At 38.2% G+C, this 16,008-nt stretch overlaps 1 protein-coding gene and 1 long non-coding RNA gene across 2 annotated transcripts in view; one reads left to right on the forward strand and one right to left on the reverse strand.

Annotated features, from left to right (window-relative positions):
• The window catches only part of MAL2 (mal, T cell differentiation protein 2), a 36,253-nt gene extending 21,785 nt beyond the window's left edge, over positions 1–14,468 (forward strand). Inside the window, exons 3-4 of the mRNA XM_023224786.2 lie at positions 8,981–9,136; positions 12,258–14,468. Of these exons, the coding sequence (XP_023080554.1) occupies positions 8,981–9,136; positions 12,258–12,329 (228 nt within the window). The 3' untranslated portion in view covers positions 12,330–14,468. The remainder of the gene's footprint in view (positions 1–8,980; positions 9,137–12,257) is intronic.
• Positions 1–15,666, reverse strand: part of LOC111551017 — a 31,378-nt gene extending 15,712 nt beyond the window's left edge. The window contains exon 1 of the long non-coding RNA XR_002734237.1: positions 15,539–15,666. This is a non-coding gene — a long non-coding RNA (uncharacterized LOC111551017). The remainder of the gene's footprint in view (positions 1–15,538) is intronic.
• Positions 15,667–16,008: the final 342 nt, after the last annotated feature.

The raw sequence follows: 16,008 nt of genomic DNA on the forward strand, positions 1-16,008 counted from the left end.
CTAGGAGCTGCTTTTCAAAGACTTGTCGCTCTCCAACGCAGGTTACTAGAGGCTCTAAAACTCCAGGAACCTCCATCGTGATTTTCACACTGGAATTGCCCTAAATTCCATACTATGTACTTTCTCCCAACACCAACAATATATATGACCCTGGCTGGATAGGATAACCCAAGCATATGGAGTGAGAAGCGCAAGACGTGTATTGGGAAGTAACACCTATAAAAGATAAAAGGTGAAATAATAGGATTGGACAGGAAAGCCTTGAAACCACAATTCAGATACTTCTGAAAAGGAGGGAAGAAGCAGCAAAATTGGCAGGAATAGAGAGAGAGGGAGGAAAGGGCAAGCAGTAATTGCTTGTGGGCAGAATCCTTTCTGGCAGAGACAATACTATGTGTAAAGAGTAGCATCCTTGAGCTATAAAATGCTTCCTAGGGACCAAAATGAGGTGAATGTGGGTGACATTGGAAAAGGTATGTAATGGTGGAGAAATCAAGGGATCATCACACCAAGAGTTGCAGGTCCTGTCATCAAATCTCTTTATTACAAGATCAACTATTTCTGATGATTCACCTCAGTAAGTTAAATGAGTGCCTAAAATTTTCTTACTAAGATCTAGCATCATTTCATTTACCCATTAAAAATGGTGACATTTGAATTTGGGGTTTGACCTTCATCAACTAATATTTGTTTAATAACCACATGTATTTGAGCATCTCTCCTATAGATTAGACATGTGGCCAGTAACACTTTTCTTAAATCTTTTGAAGGCATTTGTGAATCAGTTTACAAATGAGAGTTACTTAATAGAAAGCACATCTTTGTAGTTCTTACGCATTTAAATGTGAGAACAATTTATTTTTTATTTTTTTATTTTTATTATACTTTAACTTCTAGGGTACATGTGCACAACGTGCAGGTTTGTTACATATGTATACACGTGCCATGTTGGTGTGCTGCACCCATTAACTCGTCATTTACATTAGGTATATCTTCTAATGCTATCCCTCCCCCTTACCCCCTCCCCACAGTAGGACCCAGTATGTGATGATCCCCTTCCTGTGTCCAAGTGATCTCATTGTTCAGTTCCCACCTATGAGTGAGAACATGCGGTATTTGGTTTTCTGTTCTTGCGATAGTTTGCTCAGAATGATGGTTTCTAGCTTTATCCATGTCCCTACAAAAGACAGGGACTCATCCTTTTTTATGGCTGCATAGTATTCCATGGTGTATATGTGACACCTTTTCTTAATCCAGTCTATCATTGATAACATTTGGGTTGGTTCCAAGTCTTGGCTATTGTGAATAGTGCTGCAATAAACATACATGTGCATGTGTCTTTAGAGCAGCATGATTTATAATCCTTTGGGTATATGCCCAGTAATGGAATAGCTGGGTCAAATGGTATTTCTAGTTCTAGATCCTTGAGGAATTGCCACACTGTTTTCCACAATGGTTGAACTACTTTACAGTCCCACCAACAGTGTAAAAGTGTTCCTATTTCTCCACATCCTCTCCAGCACCTGTTGTTTCCTGATTTTTTGATTGCCATTCTAACTGGTGTGAGATGGTATCTCACTGTGGTTTTGATTTGCATTTCTCTGATGGCGAGTGATGATGAGCATTTTTTCATGTGTCTGTTGGCTGTATGAATGTCTTCTTTTGAGAAGTGTCTGTTCATATCCTTTGCCCACATTTTGATGGGGTTGTTTTTCCCTTGTAAATTTGATTGAGTTCTTTATAGGTTCTGGATATTAGCCCTCTGTCAGATGAGTAGATTGCAAAAATTTTCTCCCATTCTGTAGGTTGCCTGTTCACTCTGATGGTAGTTTCTTTTGCTGTGCCGAAGCTGTTTAGTTTAATTAGATCCCATTTGTCAATTTTGGCTTTTGTTGCCATTGCTTTTGGTGTTTTAGACATGAAGCCCTTGCCCATGCCTATGTCCTGAATGGTATTACCTAGCTTTTCTTCTAGGGTTTTTATGGTTTTAGGTCTAACATTTAAGTCTCTAATCCATCTTGAATTAATTTTCATATAAGGAGTAAGGAAAGGATCCAGTTTCAGCTTTCTACTTATGGCTAGCCAATTTTCCCAGCACCATTTATTAAATAGGGAATCCTTTCCCCATTTCTTGTTTTTGTCATGACGGTTTGTCAAAGATCAGGTGACTGTAGATGTGTGGTATTATTTCTGAGGGCTCTGTTCTGTTCCATTGGTCTATATCTCTGTTTTGGTACCAGTACCATGCTGTTTTGGTTACTGTAGGCTTGTAGTGTAGTTTGAAGTCAGGTAGCATGATGCCTCCAGCTTTGTTCTTTTGGCTTAGGATTATCTTGGCAATGTGGGCTCTTTTTGGTTCCATATGAACTTTAAAGCAGTTTTTTCCAATTCTGTGAAGAAAGTCATTGGTAGCTTAATGGGGATGGCATTGAATGTATAAATTACCATGGGCAGTATGGCCATTTTCACGATATTGATTCTTCCTATCCATGAGCATGGTATGTTCTTCCATTTGTTTGTGTCCTCTTTTATTTCACTGAGCAGTGGTTTGTAGTTCTCCTTGAAGAGGTCCTTTGACATCCCTTGTAAGTTGGATTCCTAGGTATTTTATTCTCTTTGAAGCTATTGTGAATGGGAGTTCATTCATGATTTGGCTCTCTGTTTGTCTGTTACTGGTGTATAAGAATGCTTGTGATTTTTGCACATTCATTTTGTATCCTGAGACTTTGCTGAAGTTGCTTATCAGCTTAAGGAGATTTTGGGCTGAGAAAATGGGGTTTTCTAAATATACAATCATGTCATCTGCAAACAGGGACAATTTGACTACTTCTTTTCCTAACTGAATATCCTTTATTTCTTTCTCTTTCCTGATTGCCCTAGCCAGAATTTCCAACACTGTGTTGAATAGGAGTGATGAGAGAGGGCATCCCTGTCTTGTGCCAGTTTTCAAAGGGAATGCTTCCAGTTTTTGCCCATTCAGTATGATATTGGCTGTGGGTCTGTCATAAATAGCTCTTATTATTTTCAGATACATTCCATCAATACCGAATTTATTGAGAGTTTTTAGCATGAAGGGCTGTTGAATTTTGTCAAAGGCCTTTTCTGCATCCATTGAGATAATCACGTGGTTTTTGTCTTTGGTTGTGTTTATATGCTGGATTAAATTTATTCATTTGCATATGTTGAACCAGCCTTGAATCCCAGGGATGAAGCCCACTTGATCATGGTGGATATGCTTTTTGATGTGCTGCTAGATTCAGTTTGCCAGTATTTTATTGAAGATTTTTGCATTGATGTTCATTAGGGATATTGGTCTAAAATTCTCTTTTTTTGTTGTGTCTCTGCCAGGCTTTGGTATCAGGATGATGTTGGCCTCATAAAATGAGTTAGGGAGGATTCCCTCTTTTTCTATTGATTGGAATAGTTTCAGAAGGAATGGTACCAACTCCTCCTCATACCTCTGGTAGAATTCAGCTGTGAGTCCATCTGGTCCTGGACTTTTTTTAGTTGGTAGGTTATTAATTATTGCCTCAAGTTCAGAGCCTGCTATTGGTCTATTCAGGGATTCAACTTCTTCCTGGTTTAGTCTTGGAAGAGTGTAAGTGTCCAGGAAATTATCCATTTCTTCTAGGTTTTCTAGCTTTATTTGTGTAGAGGTATTTATAGTATTCTCTGATGGTAGTTTGTATTTCTGTGGGGTCAGTGGTGATATCCCCTTTATCATTCTTTATTGTGTCTATTTGCTTCTTCTCTCTTTTCTTCTTTATTAGTCTTGCTAGCAGTCTATCAATTTTGTTGATCTTTTCAAAAAACCAGCTCCTGGATTCATTGATTATTTGGAGGGTTTTTTGTGTCTCTGTCTCCTTCAGTTCTGCTCTGATCTTAGTTATTTCTTGCCTTCTGCTAGCTTTTCAATGTGTTTGCTCTTCTCTAGTTCTTTTAATTGTGATGTTAGAGTGTCAATTTTAGATCTTTCCTGCTTTCTCTTGTGGGCATTTAGTGCTATAAATTTCCCTCTACACACTGCTTTAAATGTGTCCCAGAGATTCTGGTATATTGTATCTTTGTTCTCATTGGTGTCAAAGAACATCTTTATTTCTGCCTTCATTCTGTTATGTACCCAGTAGTCATTCAGGAGGAGGTTGTTCAGTTTCCATGTAGTTGAGTGGTTTTGATTGAGTTTCTTAGTCCTGAGTTCTGGTTTGATTGCACTGTGGTCTGAGAGACAGTTTGTTATAATTTGTTCTTTTACATTTGCTGAGGAGTGCTTTACTTCCAACTATGTGGTCAACTTTGGGATAGTGTGATGTGGTGCTGAGAAGAATGTGTATTCTGTTGATTTGGGGTGGAGAGTTCTGTAGATGTCTGTTAGGTCCGCTTGGTGCAGAGTTGAGTTCAGTTCCTTGATATCCTTGTTAACTTTCTGTCTCGTTGATCTGTCTAATGTTGACAGTGGGGTGTTAAAGTCTCCCATTATTATTGTATGGGAGTGTAAGTCTCTTTGTAAGTCTAAGGACTTGCTTTATGAATCTGAGTGCTCCTGTATTGGGTGCATATATATTTAGGATAATTAGCTCTTCCTGATGAATTGATCCCTTTACCATTATGTAATGGCCTTCTTTGTCTCTTTTGATCTTTGATGGTTTAAAGTCTGTTTTATCAGAGACTAGTATTGCAACCCCTGCTTTTTTTTGTTCTCCATTTGCTTGGTAGATCTTCCTCCATCCCTTTATTTGAGCCTATGTGTGTCTCTACATGTGAGATGGGTCTCCTGAATACAGCAAACTGATGGGTCTTGACTCTATCCAATTTGCCAGTCTTTGTCTTTTAATTGGACCATTTAGTCCATTAACATTTAAGGTTAATATTGTTATGTGTGAACTTGATCCTGTCATTATGATATTAGCTGGTTATTTTGCTCGCTAATTGATGCAATTTCCTCCTAGCATCAATGGACTTTACATTTTGACATGTTTTTGCAATGGCTGGTACCTGTTGTTCCTTTCCATGTTTAGTGCTTACTTCAGGGTCTCTTGTAAGGCAGGCCTGGTGGTGACAAAATCTCTAAGCATTTGCTTGTCTCTAAAGGATTTTATTTCTCCTTCACTTATGAAACTTAGTTTGGCTGGATATGAAATTCTGGGTTGATAATTCTTTTCTTTAAGAATGTTGAATATTGGCCCCCACTCTCTTCTGGCTTGTAGAGTTTCTGCTGAGAGATCTGCTGTTAGTCTGATGGGCTTCCCTTTGTGTGTAACCCACCCTTTCTCTCTGGCTGCCCTTAACATTTTTTCCTTCATTTCAACTTTGGTGAATCTGACAATTATGTGTCTTGGAGTTGCTCTTCTCAAGGAGTATCTTTGTGGCATTCTCTGTATTTCCTGAATTTGAATGTTGGCCTGCCTTACTAGGTTGGGGAAGTTCTGCTGGATGATATCCTGCAGAGTGTTTTCCAACTTGGTTCCATTTTCCCCCTCACTTTCAGGCACACCAATCAGACGTAGATTTGGTCTTTTCACATAATCCCATAATTGGAGGCTTTGTTCATTTCTTTTTACTTTTTTCTCCACACTTCTCATTTCATTCATTTGATCTTCAGTTACTGATAATCTTTCCTCCAGTTGATCGAGTTGGTTACTGAAGCTTGTGCATTTGTCACGTAGTTCTCATGTCATGGTTTTCATCTCTATCAGTTCTTTTAAGGTGTCCTCTGCATTGATTATTCTAGTTATCCATTCATCCATTCTTTTTTCAAGGTTTTTAGTTTCTTCTTGCTGGTTACATAGTTCCTCCTTTAGCTCTGAGAAGTTTGATGGACTGAAGCCTTCTTCTCTCAACTTGTCAAAGTCATTCTCCATCCAGCTTTGTTCCGTTGCTGGCAATGAGCTGCGTTCCTTTGGAGGGGGAGATACGCTCTGATTTTTTGAATTTCCAGCTTTTCTGCACTGCTTTCTCCCCATCTTTGTGGTTTTATCTGCCTTTGGTCTTTGTTGATGGTGACGTACTGATGGGGTTTTGGTGTGGGTGTCCTTTCTGTTTGTTAGTTTTCCTTCTAACAGTCAGGACCCTCAGCTGCAGGTCTGTTGGACTTTGCTTGAGGTCTACTCCAGACCCTGTTAGCCTGGGTATCAGCAGCAGAGGCTGGAAAAGATAGAATATTGCTGAACAGCAAGTGTTGCTGTCTGATTCTTGCTCTGGAAGGTTCGTCTCAGGGGTGTACCCCGCCGTGTGACATGTTGGTCTGCACCTAGTGGGTGATGTCTCCAGGTTAGGCTACTCACAGGTCAGGGACTCACTTGAGCAGGCAGTCTGTCCGTTCTCAGATCTCAGCCTCCATGCTGGGAGATCTACTGCTGTCTTCAAAGCTATCAGACAGGGGCATCTACATCTGCAGAGGTTTTTGTTGCTTTTTGTTTAGCTATGCCCTGTCCCCAGAGAAGGAGTCTACAGAGGCAGACTGACCTCCTTGAGCTGCGGTGGGCTCCACCCAGCTTCCCGGTGGCTTTCTTTACCCACTTAAGCCTCAGCAATGCGGGCACCCCTCCCCCAGCCTCGCTGCTGCCGCCTTGCAGTTAGATCTCAGACTGCTGTGCTAGCAATGAGGGAGGCTCTGTGGGCATGGGACCCTCTAGGCCAGGTGTGGTATATAATCTCCTGGTGTGCTGTTTGCTAAGACCCTTGGTAAAGTGCAGTATTAGGGTGGGAGTTGCCCAATTTTCCAGGTGTTGTGTGTCTCAGTTTCCCTTGGCGAGGAAAAGGGATTCCCTTCCCCCTTGTGCTTCCCAGGTGAGGCGATGCCTCGCCCTGCTTCAGCTCTTGCTGGTCGGGCTACACCAGCTGACCAGCACCTATTGTCTGGCACTCTCCAGTGAGATGAACCTGGTACCTCAGTTGAAAATGCAGAAATCACCCGTCTTCTGTGTCACTCACAGCTGGAGGCTAGAGCTCTTCCTATTCAGCCATCTTGGGCCTATTTTTTTTTTTTTTTTTTAAGACAGAGTCTTGCTCTGTTGCCCAGGCTGGAGTGCAGTGGTGCGATCTCGGCTCACTGCAAGCTCCGCCTCCCAGGTTTATGCCATTGTCCTGCCTCAGCCTCCCGAGTAGCTGGGACTACAGGTGCCCGCCACCAGGCCCATCTAATTTTTTTGTATTTTTAGTAGAGACAGGGTTTCATCATGTTAGCCAGAATGGTCTCTATCTCCTGACCTCATGATCCACCCACCTCAGCCTCCCAAAGTGCTGGGATTACAGGTGTGAGCCACCATGCCCGGCCAGATGTGAGAACAATTTCTATAAACAGTATCATTTGCTGTATGGCCATTTACAAAGGCAGTGCAATGCTCTCCTGGTGTAATATTGCTATAACAGTAATAGAAATCAATAATAGGTTTGATAGAAAAGACTTCAAACGGACGCCTTACACACTGTTGGTAGGAATGTAAATTAGTACAGTCATTATAGAGAACATTGTGGAAGTTCCTCAAAAAGTTAAAAATAGAACTACCATATGATTGACCAGTCCCACACCTGGGTATATATCCAAAGGAAATGAAATCAGTGAGATATCTGCATTCTCATATTCATTACAGCCAAGATATGGAATCAACCTAAGGGTCATAGAGGAATGAAGAAAATGCAGTATATATTCACAGTATTAATTCAGCCTTTAAAAAGGCGGAAATCCTGTCATTTGCAACATAGATGAACATTTTGTTATGTGAAATAAGTCAAGCACAGAAAGACCAATACCACATCTCACTTATATGTGAAATCTTAAAAAGTTGAATTCACAGAAGTAGAGAATAGAATGGTGATTACCAGGGTATGGGGTAATGGGAGACTGGGGAAATGTTGGTCAAAGAATACAAAATTTCAGTTAGGAGAAATGAGTTCAAGAGATCTGTTATATAGCATAGTGACTATAGTTAATAACAGTGTATTATTATATTCTTGAAAAATGCTTTAAAAAGATTTAAAATGTTCTCCCCACAAAAAAGATAATTATAGGAGGTTATATATATACATATATATATACATATATATATATATGCTCAATTTAGCCATCCCACAATGTATAAATATTTCAGAACATCGTGTACGTGATAAATATGTATTTTTGTCAATTAAAATAATTTTTTCTGAAAACTAAAGAAACTGGACTTTGGGACTAGACACACTACATGTTTTTCTCCCTCCCAAAGTTAATATTTATGTGGCTTTAAATAGTCACTTAACTGAAAAGAAAGAAGAAATTCTTTGTAAAATGGAGACAATAATGGTGGTTATAAGGATGAGTAATAATGCACGTAAGGTACCTGATATGTGGGAGCTATTAAAAACAAACAGTGATGTGTTGATGGTACATTAATTCAGGTAAGACAATATGAACTGTAATAGTGTTATGCTTCATATGAATGTCAGCAACATACAAAGAAACCTAATAAACGAGTTCTTATAGTTTTCGTCAAAGTACATGTTAGTAGTTTTTAATGAAATATATGAATATGTGTTATTGAATTCTATTATTAGTCTTCTGTATCTTTCAGGGGAAATCTCTAATGATAAAAATAACTGCTCAAAAATAAAATTATGTGTATGAATACGTATAATAACCATAATAAAAAGATGTTATTTAAATGCTATTTTACTTGAATTTTAAAGACAGCATATGTTATGGCTTTTTTATATTATCCTAATTAACATTGATCTCTATGGCATCTTAATCCAAATTAAAATTATAAAATTCAGTATTTGGAAGGGTTTACCAATGTGCCAATTAAGATGGGTTGGTTGATTTCCACTTGGATTCTAATAGCCTGACATTTCTAAAGCAGCTAAGATAAAAAGTGAATATAGTTAAGATTGTTTAATTAAATGTTTTGATCTTGCTAAACCTAAACTTCATCCATTTAAAATAAGGAACAGAAAAATATCTTTTTTTTTTTTTTTAATTGCAGATGTCTTTTCTCTCCTCTTTTAGGATTTTGCCTACCATTTTACAGTATTTGTCTTCTATTTTGGAGCCTTTTTATTGGAAGCAGCAGCCACATCCCTGCATGATTTGCACTGCAATACAACCATGACCCTGCAGCCGCTCCTGAGTGATAACCAGTATAACATAAACGTAGCAGCCACAGTAAGTATTCAATGAGTACCACTCACCAGCACGTCCGCTCCACTGTCAAGGCCTCCAAGAAAAACTCCTCAGGCAACATTTCATTTTCTTTAATGCTAGCCATTAGCGTTAAATATATAATAGCTATTTATCTGTACAGTAACCCTGTAAGCAAAGTGCCATGATCACCCCCAGTGTTGTGGGTGATTAAACTGTAGCACAAAGAGGTTGATGTTCATGTAAGATCATAGCGAACCAGTATAACTGCTTGGCTTTGCACAGCAATGTCTACTTTGCAAAAAGAATTGTGTTTTTTGCTTCTGATAACTTTCAGAGATGGTAAAGGAGATCTCCCAGTTTTGTTCTTTAGTATTCGATAGCTGCTTGCAATTTATTTTTATTCAATGAATAGTTACTGTGGGCCTACCATTTATCAAGTAATTTTGTCGGGTGTTAAGGACAGGGTAAATAAGTTGCAGTTCCTGCCATTAAGGAAAGTGCAGGAAAGTAAGGCAAATAGCCAGCCATTGTAGTAGATGATAGGCAGATGAAATACATTCCTTGGGGGTATTTATTAAATTTTTAAAATCATCTAATTCATATACTGGAGTTAATTTGTCATTTTGTATAGATAATTTGAAGAAATAATATATTTTTTTTGCTGTTAGAGATCGTTTTTAAGATGTCAGAAGTCCAAATTATTTTCTGAAATATTGTGATATTTAATTAAGTATATGGCAAATTAGTGACCCTAATGTTTTATTATGTTCCCCAGGTAGCCTATAAATAACCCAGTACTCATATAGTCAATGAAATCTGTCTGGAGCAGCACTGTCTAGTAGAACTTTCTACAGTGACAGGAATATTTCATGTAAGTGCTGTCCAAAATGGTGACCACTAGCCTCATGTGGCCATTGAGCAATTGAAAATTAACTAGGCCAAGGAGCCATAGCTCATGTTTGTAATCCCAGCACATCGGTAGGCCAAGGTGGGAGGACTGCTTGAGGCCAGGAGTTTTAGACCAGCCTGGTCAACATAGCAAAACCCTGTCTCTGAAAAAGGAAAAACAAACAAACAAACAAAACAGAATAAAGAATTCGCCAAGCCTGGTGGCTTGTGCCTGCAGTGCTGCCTACCCGGAGCTCAGGAGCCCAGGAGGTGGAGGTTGCAGTGAGCAGAGACCACACCACTGTACTTCAGTCTGAGTGACAGACCGAGACTCTGTCTGGTGGGGGGAAAGAGTGAGAAAGATAACTAGTATGACGAAGGAACTGAAGTTTTAGTGTTATTTAATTTTAATAAATTTAATCGCATGTGCCTAGTGGCTATCATGTTAGACAATACATGTCTAGAGTTTGAGTTTTGAGGGGTAAAAGACAAATGGTTTCAAGACCTATTATAAGTTTCCCAAGTCTCTGGTAGGATTTGTCAAAATTTATTGAGTGCCTGCAATGAATTAGGCTGAAGGTGGGATTACAACAAAAAGGAGTCATGGTTTTAGCTTTGAAAGGTTTATAGTGTAGATTAGTGACTTTAACACTTGCTTATAAAAGAAATAAAAGTTTTATTTAATGAATTCTTACCTAAAACCCCAATAAATCTAGAATAAAAGTTTAGGTGCTGTAGTTGCAGTGGAGGAAGAGGGCCTTGAATGATGCTCATTCTCTTTTCATAAAGCTGCTTCTACCCACCATATCATCCCTGAGGAGCATAGAATCCTTGTGATCCGAAATCACATTGGAAAACCCTTGGTTTTAACAGTTTTACAAAGCAAAGTTCAGGAACTTGACGTTTTTCCTTGCTATGAGTCATCAATTCCCATTGTGTTTGCCTTTATATGTTTCTTACTTCTAGTCCCTTCTTTTTAATGGATCATCTTGGATCATTAAAGTATCCCCACATCTATTGATAGTCACCCCAGAACCTACTTTCACAAGAATAGTAGCTGCTGAAATACGTGATGGTTGTCTGAGGTCCTTAATTTCTCACCTTTGTCCTAAGGGCCTAGTTTTCCGTGTTCTCCATAATGTAAATCTTTTCTGGCTGCTTCTCTTTTGTGACTTTGTCCCTGTTGTCCTTCCCTTTCTAAGTGAAGCTGTCTCAGTAAACCTCTACATGCTTCGAGTTCAGCATTACATCCCATTTCATCCATGTGCTCGCTCCAAAGTAAATCTCTAGTTTGAGTTTTATTCTAACTAAAATGTGTCAGCCATCCACTTGGGACATTAGATAGGAAAATTCCTTTTCCATAATAATGGATATCAAGTGCTATTGCTGTCATTCAGAAAACAATGTCTAGATTAGAAATGTATCAGAGAAACAATCAGCAGAAGAAGGGTGGAAAGAAGAGCAGAATAGTAATTAAACTGTGAAAATGGTCTATAGGTGAATCTAGTATTCCTTCCCAGAGCTAGTTTCCTAGTTAAGAATCCCTGTGCTAAACCATAACATTTATCATGTTGAACTGCTTTTTGTCTTTTAGTCTTCTATGGGTCATAAGCCCCAAAAGGGTGAGGAGGCTATCTACTGTTAGTATGTACGAAGTGCAGTGATACACACACAGTTGGTGCTGAAGAGATTCTCAGGACAGTAATTCACAGTAGAGTGCAAATTTGTGCATAGGACTGTCTCCCATACAAGGGCAAGCCAACCTGATAATTCATTTCCACTTGTCTTGAGTTTTAAAGTTACCTTCCATCATCACAGAAATTATTTGATGAATCCTCAGGTTCTGATAGTTGCTGGCTTCCTTGGCTGTGAAGCCACTACATGAATACAACTTCATGCTGAATTTTTAAATACAGTGCCTGGGGATTCACAAATACTTAATAAGTGAGCCCAGAATGTGAACCAATTGAACAAATGTTCAATGTAAAGTCGTCCACAAATGAGAAAATGATTAGGGGCTAAAATGTTTAAAGGAAGTGGGGGGTAATTGTATGAGGGAATAAACAAGTTGTACAAATCATCAAATAAATCAATGTAAAATATTTTTGTATAAAATATTTTTGTAAGTGTCTTTTGTATAAAATATTTTTGTAAGTGTCGAAGTATTTTTAGATAGATTGGTCAGTCTTCATATGACACTGCTTTTAAGTCAGTGTTGTAAATCTGATGTGAATTTTTGTTTCTTTTTTCTTAGATTTTTGCCTTTGTGACGACAGCTTGTTATGGTTGCAGTTTGGGTCTGGCTTTACGAAGATGGCGACCGTAACACTCCTTAGAAACTGGCAGTCGTGTGTTAGTTTCATTTGTCTACTTTGTATATCTGATCAATTTGGATACCATTTTGTCCAGATGCAAAAACATTCCAAACATTCCAAAAGTAATTTGTTTAGTAGAGAGAGACTCTATCAAAGCTCAAATTTTGGTTTATTTCATGGATGGAATGTTAATTTTATTATGATATTATGATATTAAAGAAATGGCCTTTTATTTTACATCTCTCCCCTCCTTCCCTTCCTCCTCCTTTTCTTTCTGAACGTTTCCTTTTATGTCCATAAAATACAAATATATTGTTCATAAAAAATTAGTATCCCTTTTGTTTGGTTGCTGAGTCACCTGAACCTTAATTTTAATTGGTAACTACAACTCCCTAAAAAAACACATTTCAAATAGGCTTCGCATTGAACTCTATAATTTAGTGTAAACCAGGAATTGGCACACTTTGTAAAAAATGGGCCAGATGGTAAATATTTATGCTTCATGGGCCATACAGTCTTTCTTTGTCACAACTATAGCATGAAAGCAGCTGTACACAATACAGAAATGAACGAGTGTGGTTATGTCCTAATAAAACTTTATTTCTAAAAACAAGGGGAGGCTGGGTTTAACCTGTGGGCCATAGTTTGTCGACCACTGGTGTAAAACCTTAGTTATATATGTTCTGCATTTTCTTGAACTGATCATGAAAACTTACAAACCTAATAGACAAGCCACATAATATTTAGCCTCATTATGCAATAATCACATTGCCTTTGTGTTAATAGTCACATACTTACCTTTGGAGGAATGTATGGTTTCTCAGACTATCTCAGGCAGAGTCCTGGATATAGGCAAAAGTAATTTATGAAGTAAACTTTAGTTGCTTAATCAAACTAATGATAGTCTAACAACTGAGCAAGATCCTCATCTGAGAGTGCTTAAAATGGGATCCCCAGAGACCATTAACCACTACTGGAACTGGTATCTAGCTACTTATGTCTTACTTTGAGTTTATGCTTCAGTATACAGTTGTTTGCCCTGTGCATGAACATACCCATATTTGTGTGTGGATATGTGAAGCTTTTCCAAATAGAGCTCTCAGAAGAATTAAGTTTTTACTTCTAATTATTTTGCATTACTTTGAGTTAAATTTGAATAGACTATTAACTATAAAGTTGTAGATTCTTATGTTTTTGCATTAGCCCAGACATCTATATTGTTTTTGCACTGGTGACAGACAAAATCAGTTTTAAAATCATAGCCAGCACAAAAACTATTTCTGGCTGAAGAGCACAGAAAAGTATTTTAACCTACCTGTAGAGATCCTGGTCATGGAAAGGTGCCAAAATGTTTTGAATGGAAGAACAAGTTAGAGTGAGGCCACAGTTCCCACCACACTAGGGCTTTTGTATTGCTGTACTCTTTCAGCCCTTTACTTTCTGGCTGAAGCATCCCCTTGGAGTGACATGTATAAGTTGGGCTATTAGAGTTCATGGAACATAGAACAACTGTGAATGAGTGGCATGATCAGTGCTTAATGATCAAGTGTTACCTATCTAATAATCCTCTAGAAAGAACCCTGTTAGATCTTGGTTTGTGATAAAAATATAAAGACAGAAGACATGAGGAAGTCAGGCATATGACTTTATACTTACATCAGATATTTTCTGTAATATCCTACTTCCTTGGTTTTCCCAGCTCCATACCACACACAAACCTGTGTTATGAATTACATATTACAAAGTCATAAATGTGCCATATGGATATATAGTCTATTCTAATTGGAATCGTTTAGTCTGCTAGAATTTAGTTGTGAGATTTTTTTTTGTTTCCCAGTATAGCAGTCTTCTGTTTGGTAGCATTAAATTGATTTCTTTAAAATGCTTTGGTGGCACTTTTGTAAATGGATTGCTTCTAGATTGTTACGAACCAAGCCTAAGACACATCTGTGAATACTTAGATTTGTAGATTAATTGCATTCTAGATTTGTGAGTTGAATGACAAAGGAGTTGAACAAAAATTATGGCGTTTAAGAATTTAACATATCTTAGCTGTAAAAATGAGAAAGTGTTGGTTTTAAAATCTGGTAACTCCTTGATGAAATTTATTTTATACGTGTTATGTCTCTAATAAAGTATTCGTTTGATAATCTTTGTGGTCATCTATTACACCATTCACTTTGAAATTCAGTTAAAGGTTTGATATAAACTTGACAGAGCTTCTAGACTTACAATGTATAAAAAGTTGTGTTTTAAACATTTCTGTGTAAAAGTCTCTCAGGAATTGTCTTTTTTCTTTGATGGAGGTGAAAGAGGTAAGTCTTTGGAAGTAACGTTGCATAGGAAGTTTAAATGAGAATTCCGTTTTGCCGAGTGTGATGACTTATGTCTATATTCCCAAAACTTTGGGAAGCCGAGGCAGGAGGATCCCTTGACACTAGGAATTCAGGACCAACCTGAGCAATATAATGAGACTTCATCTCTACAAAAAAATTTAAAAATTAGCTGGGTGCATGGTGGCACATGCCTCTCGTCCCAGCTACTTGGGAAACTGAGGTGGGAGGATTGCTTTAGCCCAGGAGGTTGAGGCTCCAGCCTGGGTAACAGAGTGAGACCCTGTCTCACCAAAATAAATAAATAAAAAAGAAAATAAACTATCCATCCTAAAAAGAGAGAATTCTGTTTTATTTAAAAAGCATTTATACCATGTTTTATATGTTTCAAGCATTTTGTCAAATATTACTTCATTTATTCCTCATCATAACAACCCTATGGGGTGTATACTCATCCCATTTTAAAGGCTTGGAGACTAAAACACAGACCTTAAGAAACACCCAGTGCTGCCTGCCTAGAAAGTGAGAAAGCTGGGATTTAAACCCCAACAGTCTGACTCCAAAATGCAGACTCTTAATTTCTGTTTGCCTCTGTTCACCCAGGTTTTACATCCATATCCAAAAATGTGATCTTTTCTTTACCCAAAGAAGTTTTAGCAGAATGTTCAACAACATAACTATTTATGGTAAATGTCATATCTTATATCATTTTTGTCATAACAAAGGACTCGTGATTTTAGCTGTAAGAATTTAAGCCAAACTTGCATGAGGGAGAAAAGGTTAGGCCACTTGCATCTAGAACGGTCCCTGAGTGCTTGACTACCTGAGTGTTTTTCCACTTTGTCAATTCCGGCATGAACTATGGGGGCTTCAGTCTGCTCTATTACCTTACATTGAGTCAGCCTTTTCCCAAATTATCCAGGCTTCCAGGGATGCCTGGAACTGACTTCAGAAGGATTTTCCAGTCTGAGAGATGCCATTTGATCTTGAGCATGGACTATGAATTTCCACCTCTGAATACTCCAGAATCTGGAATTCTGGATCATTATCATGAAGGTTCTATCATTAACAACATGCCTCAAGTTTAACTGATGAATCAGTGTCTTAGGTGGCAGCTTATTCATCAGGCAGGGGTCCAGAGTTTGGGGATAGCAATGACGCTTAACCCATGTATGCCTAGTTGTTCTATTATTGGAACACTAAGCTTGTGGAAGTTACTTATATCCTACTGCTCAAGGTCATTGCCAAGGTCTGATTTTTCACAAAAAACATTTGCAACCTCCGGCATAAATTAGTTATGTTTAGTGTTTTGAATGTCCAACTTTGTGATAAAAAAGGATGTTAGTTACACCTTTAT

Source organism: Piliocolobus tephrosceles, chromosome 7, assembly GCF_002776525.5.
Source record: "Piliocolobus tephrosceles isolate RC106 chromosome 7, ASM277652v3, whole genome shotgun sequence".
In the NCBI taxonomy this organism is placed as follows: domain Eukaryota; kingdom Metazoa; phylum Chordata; class Mammalia; order Primates; family Cercopithecidae; genus Piliocolobus; species Piliocolobus tephrosceles.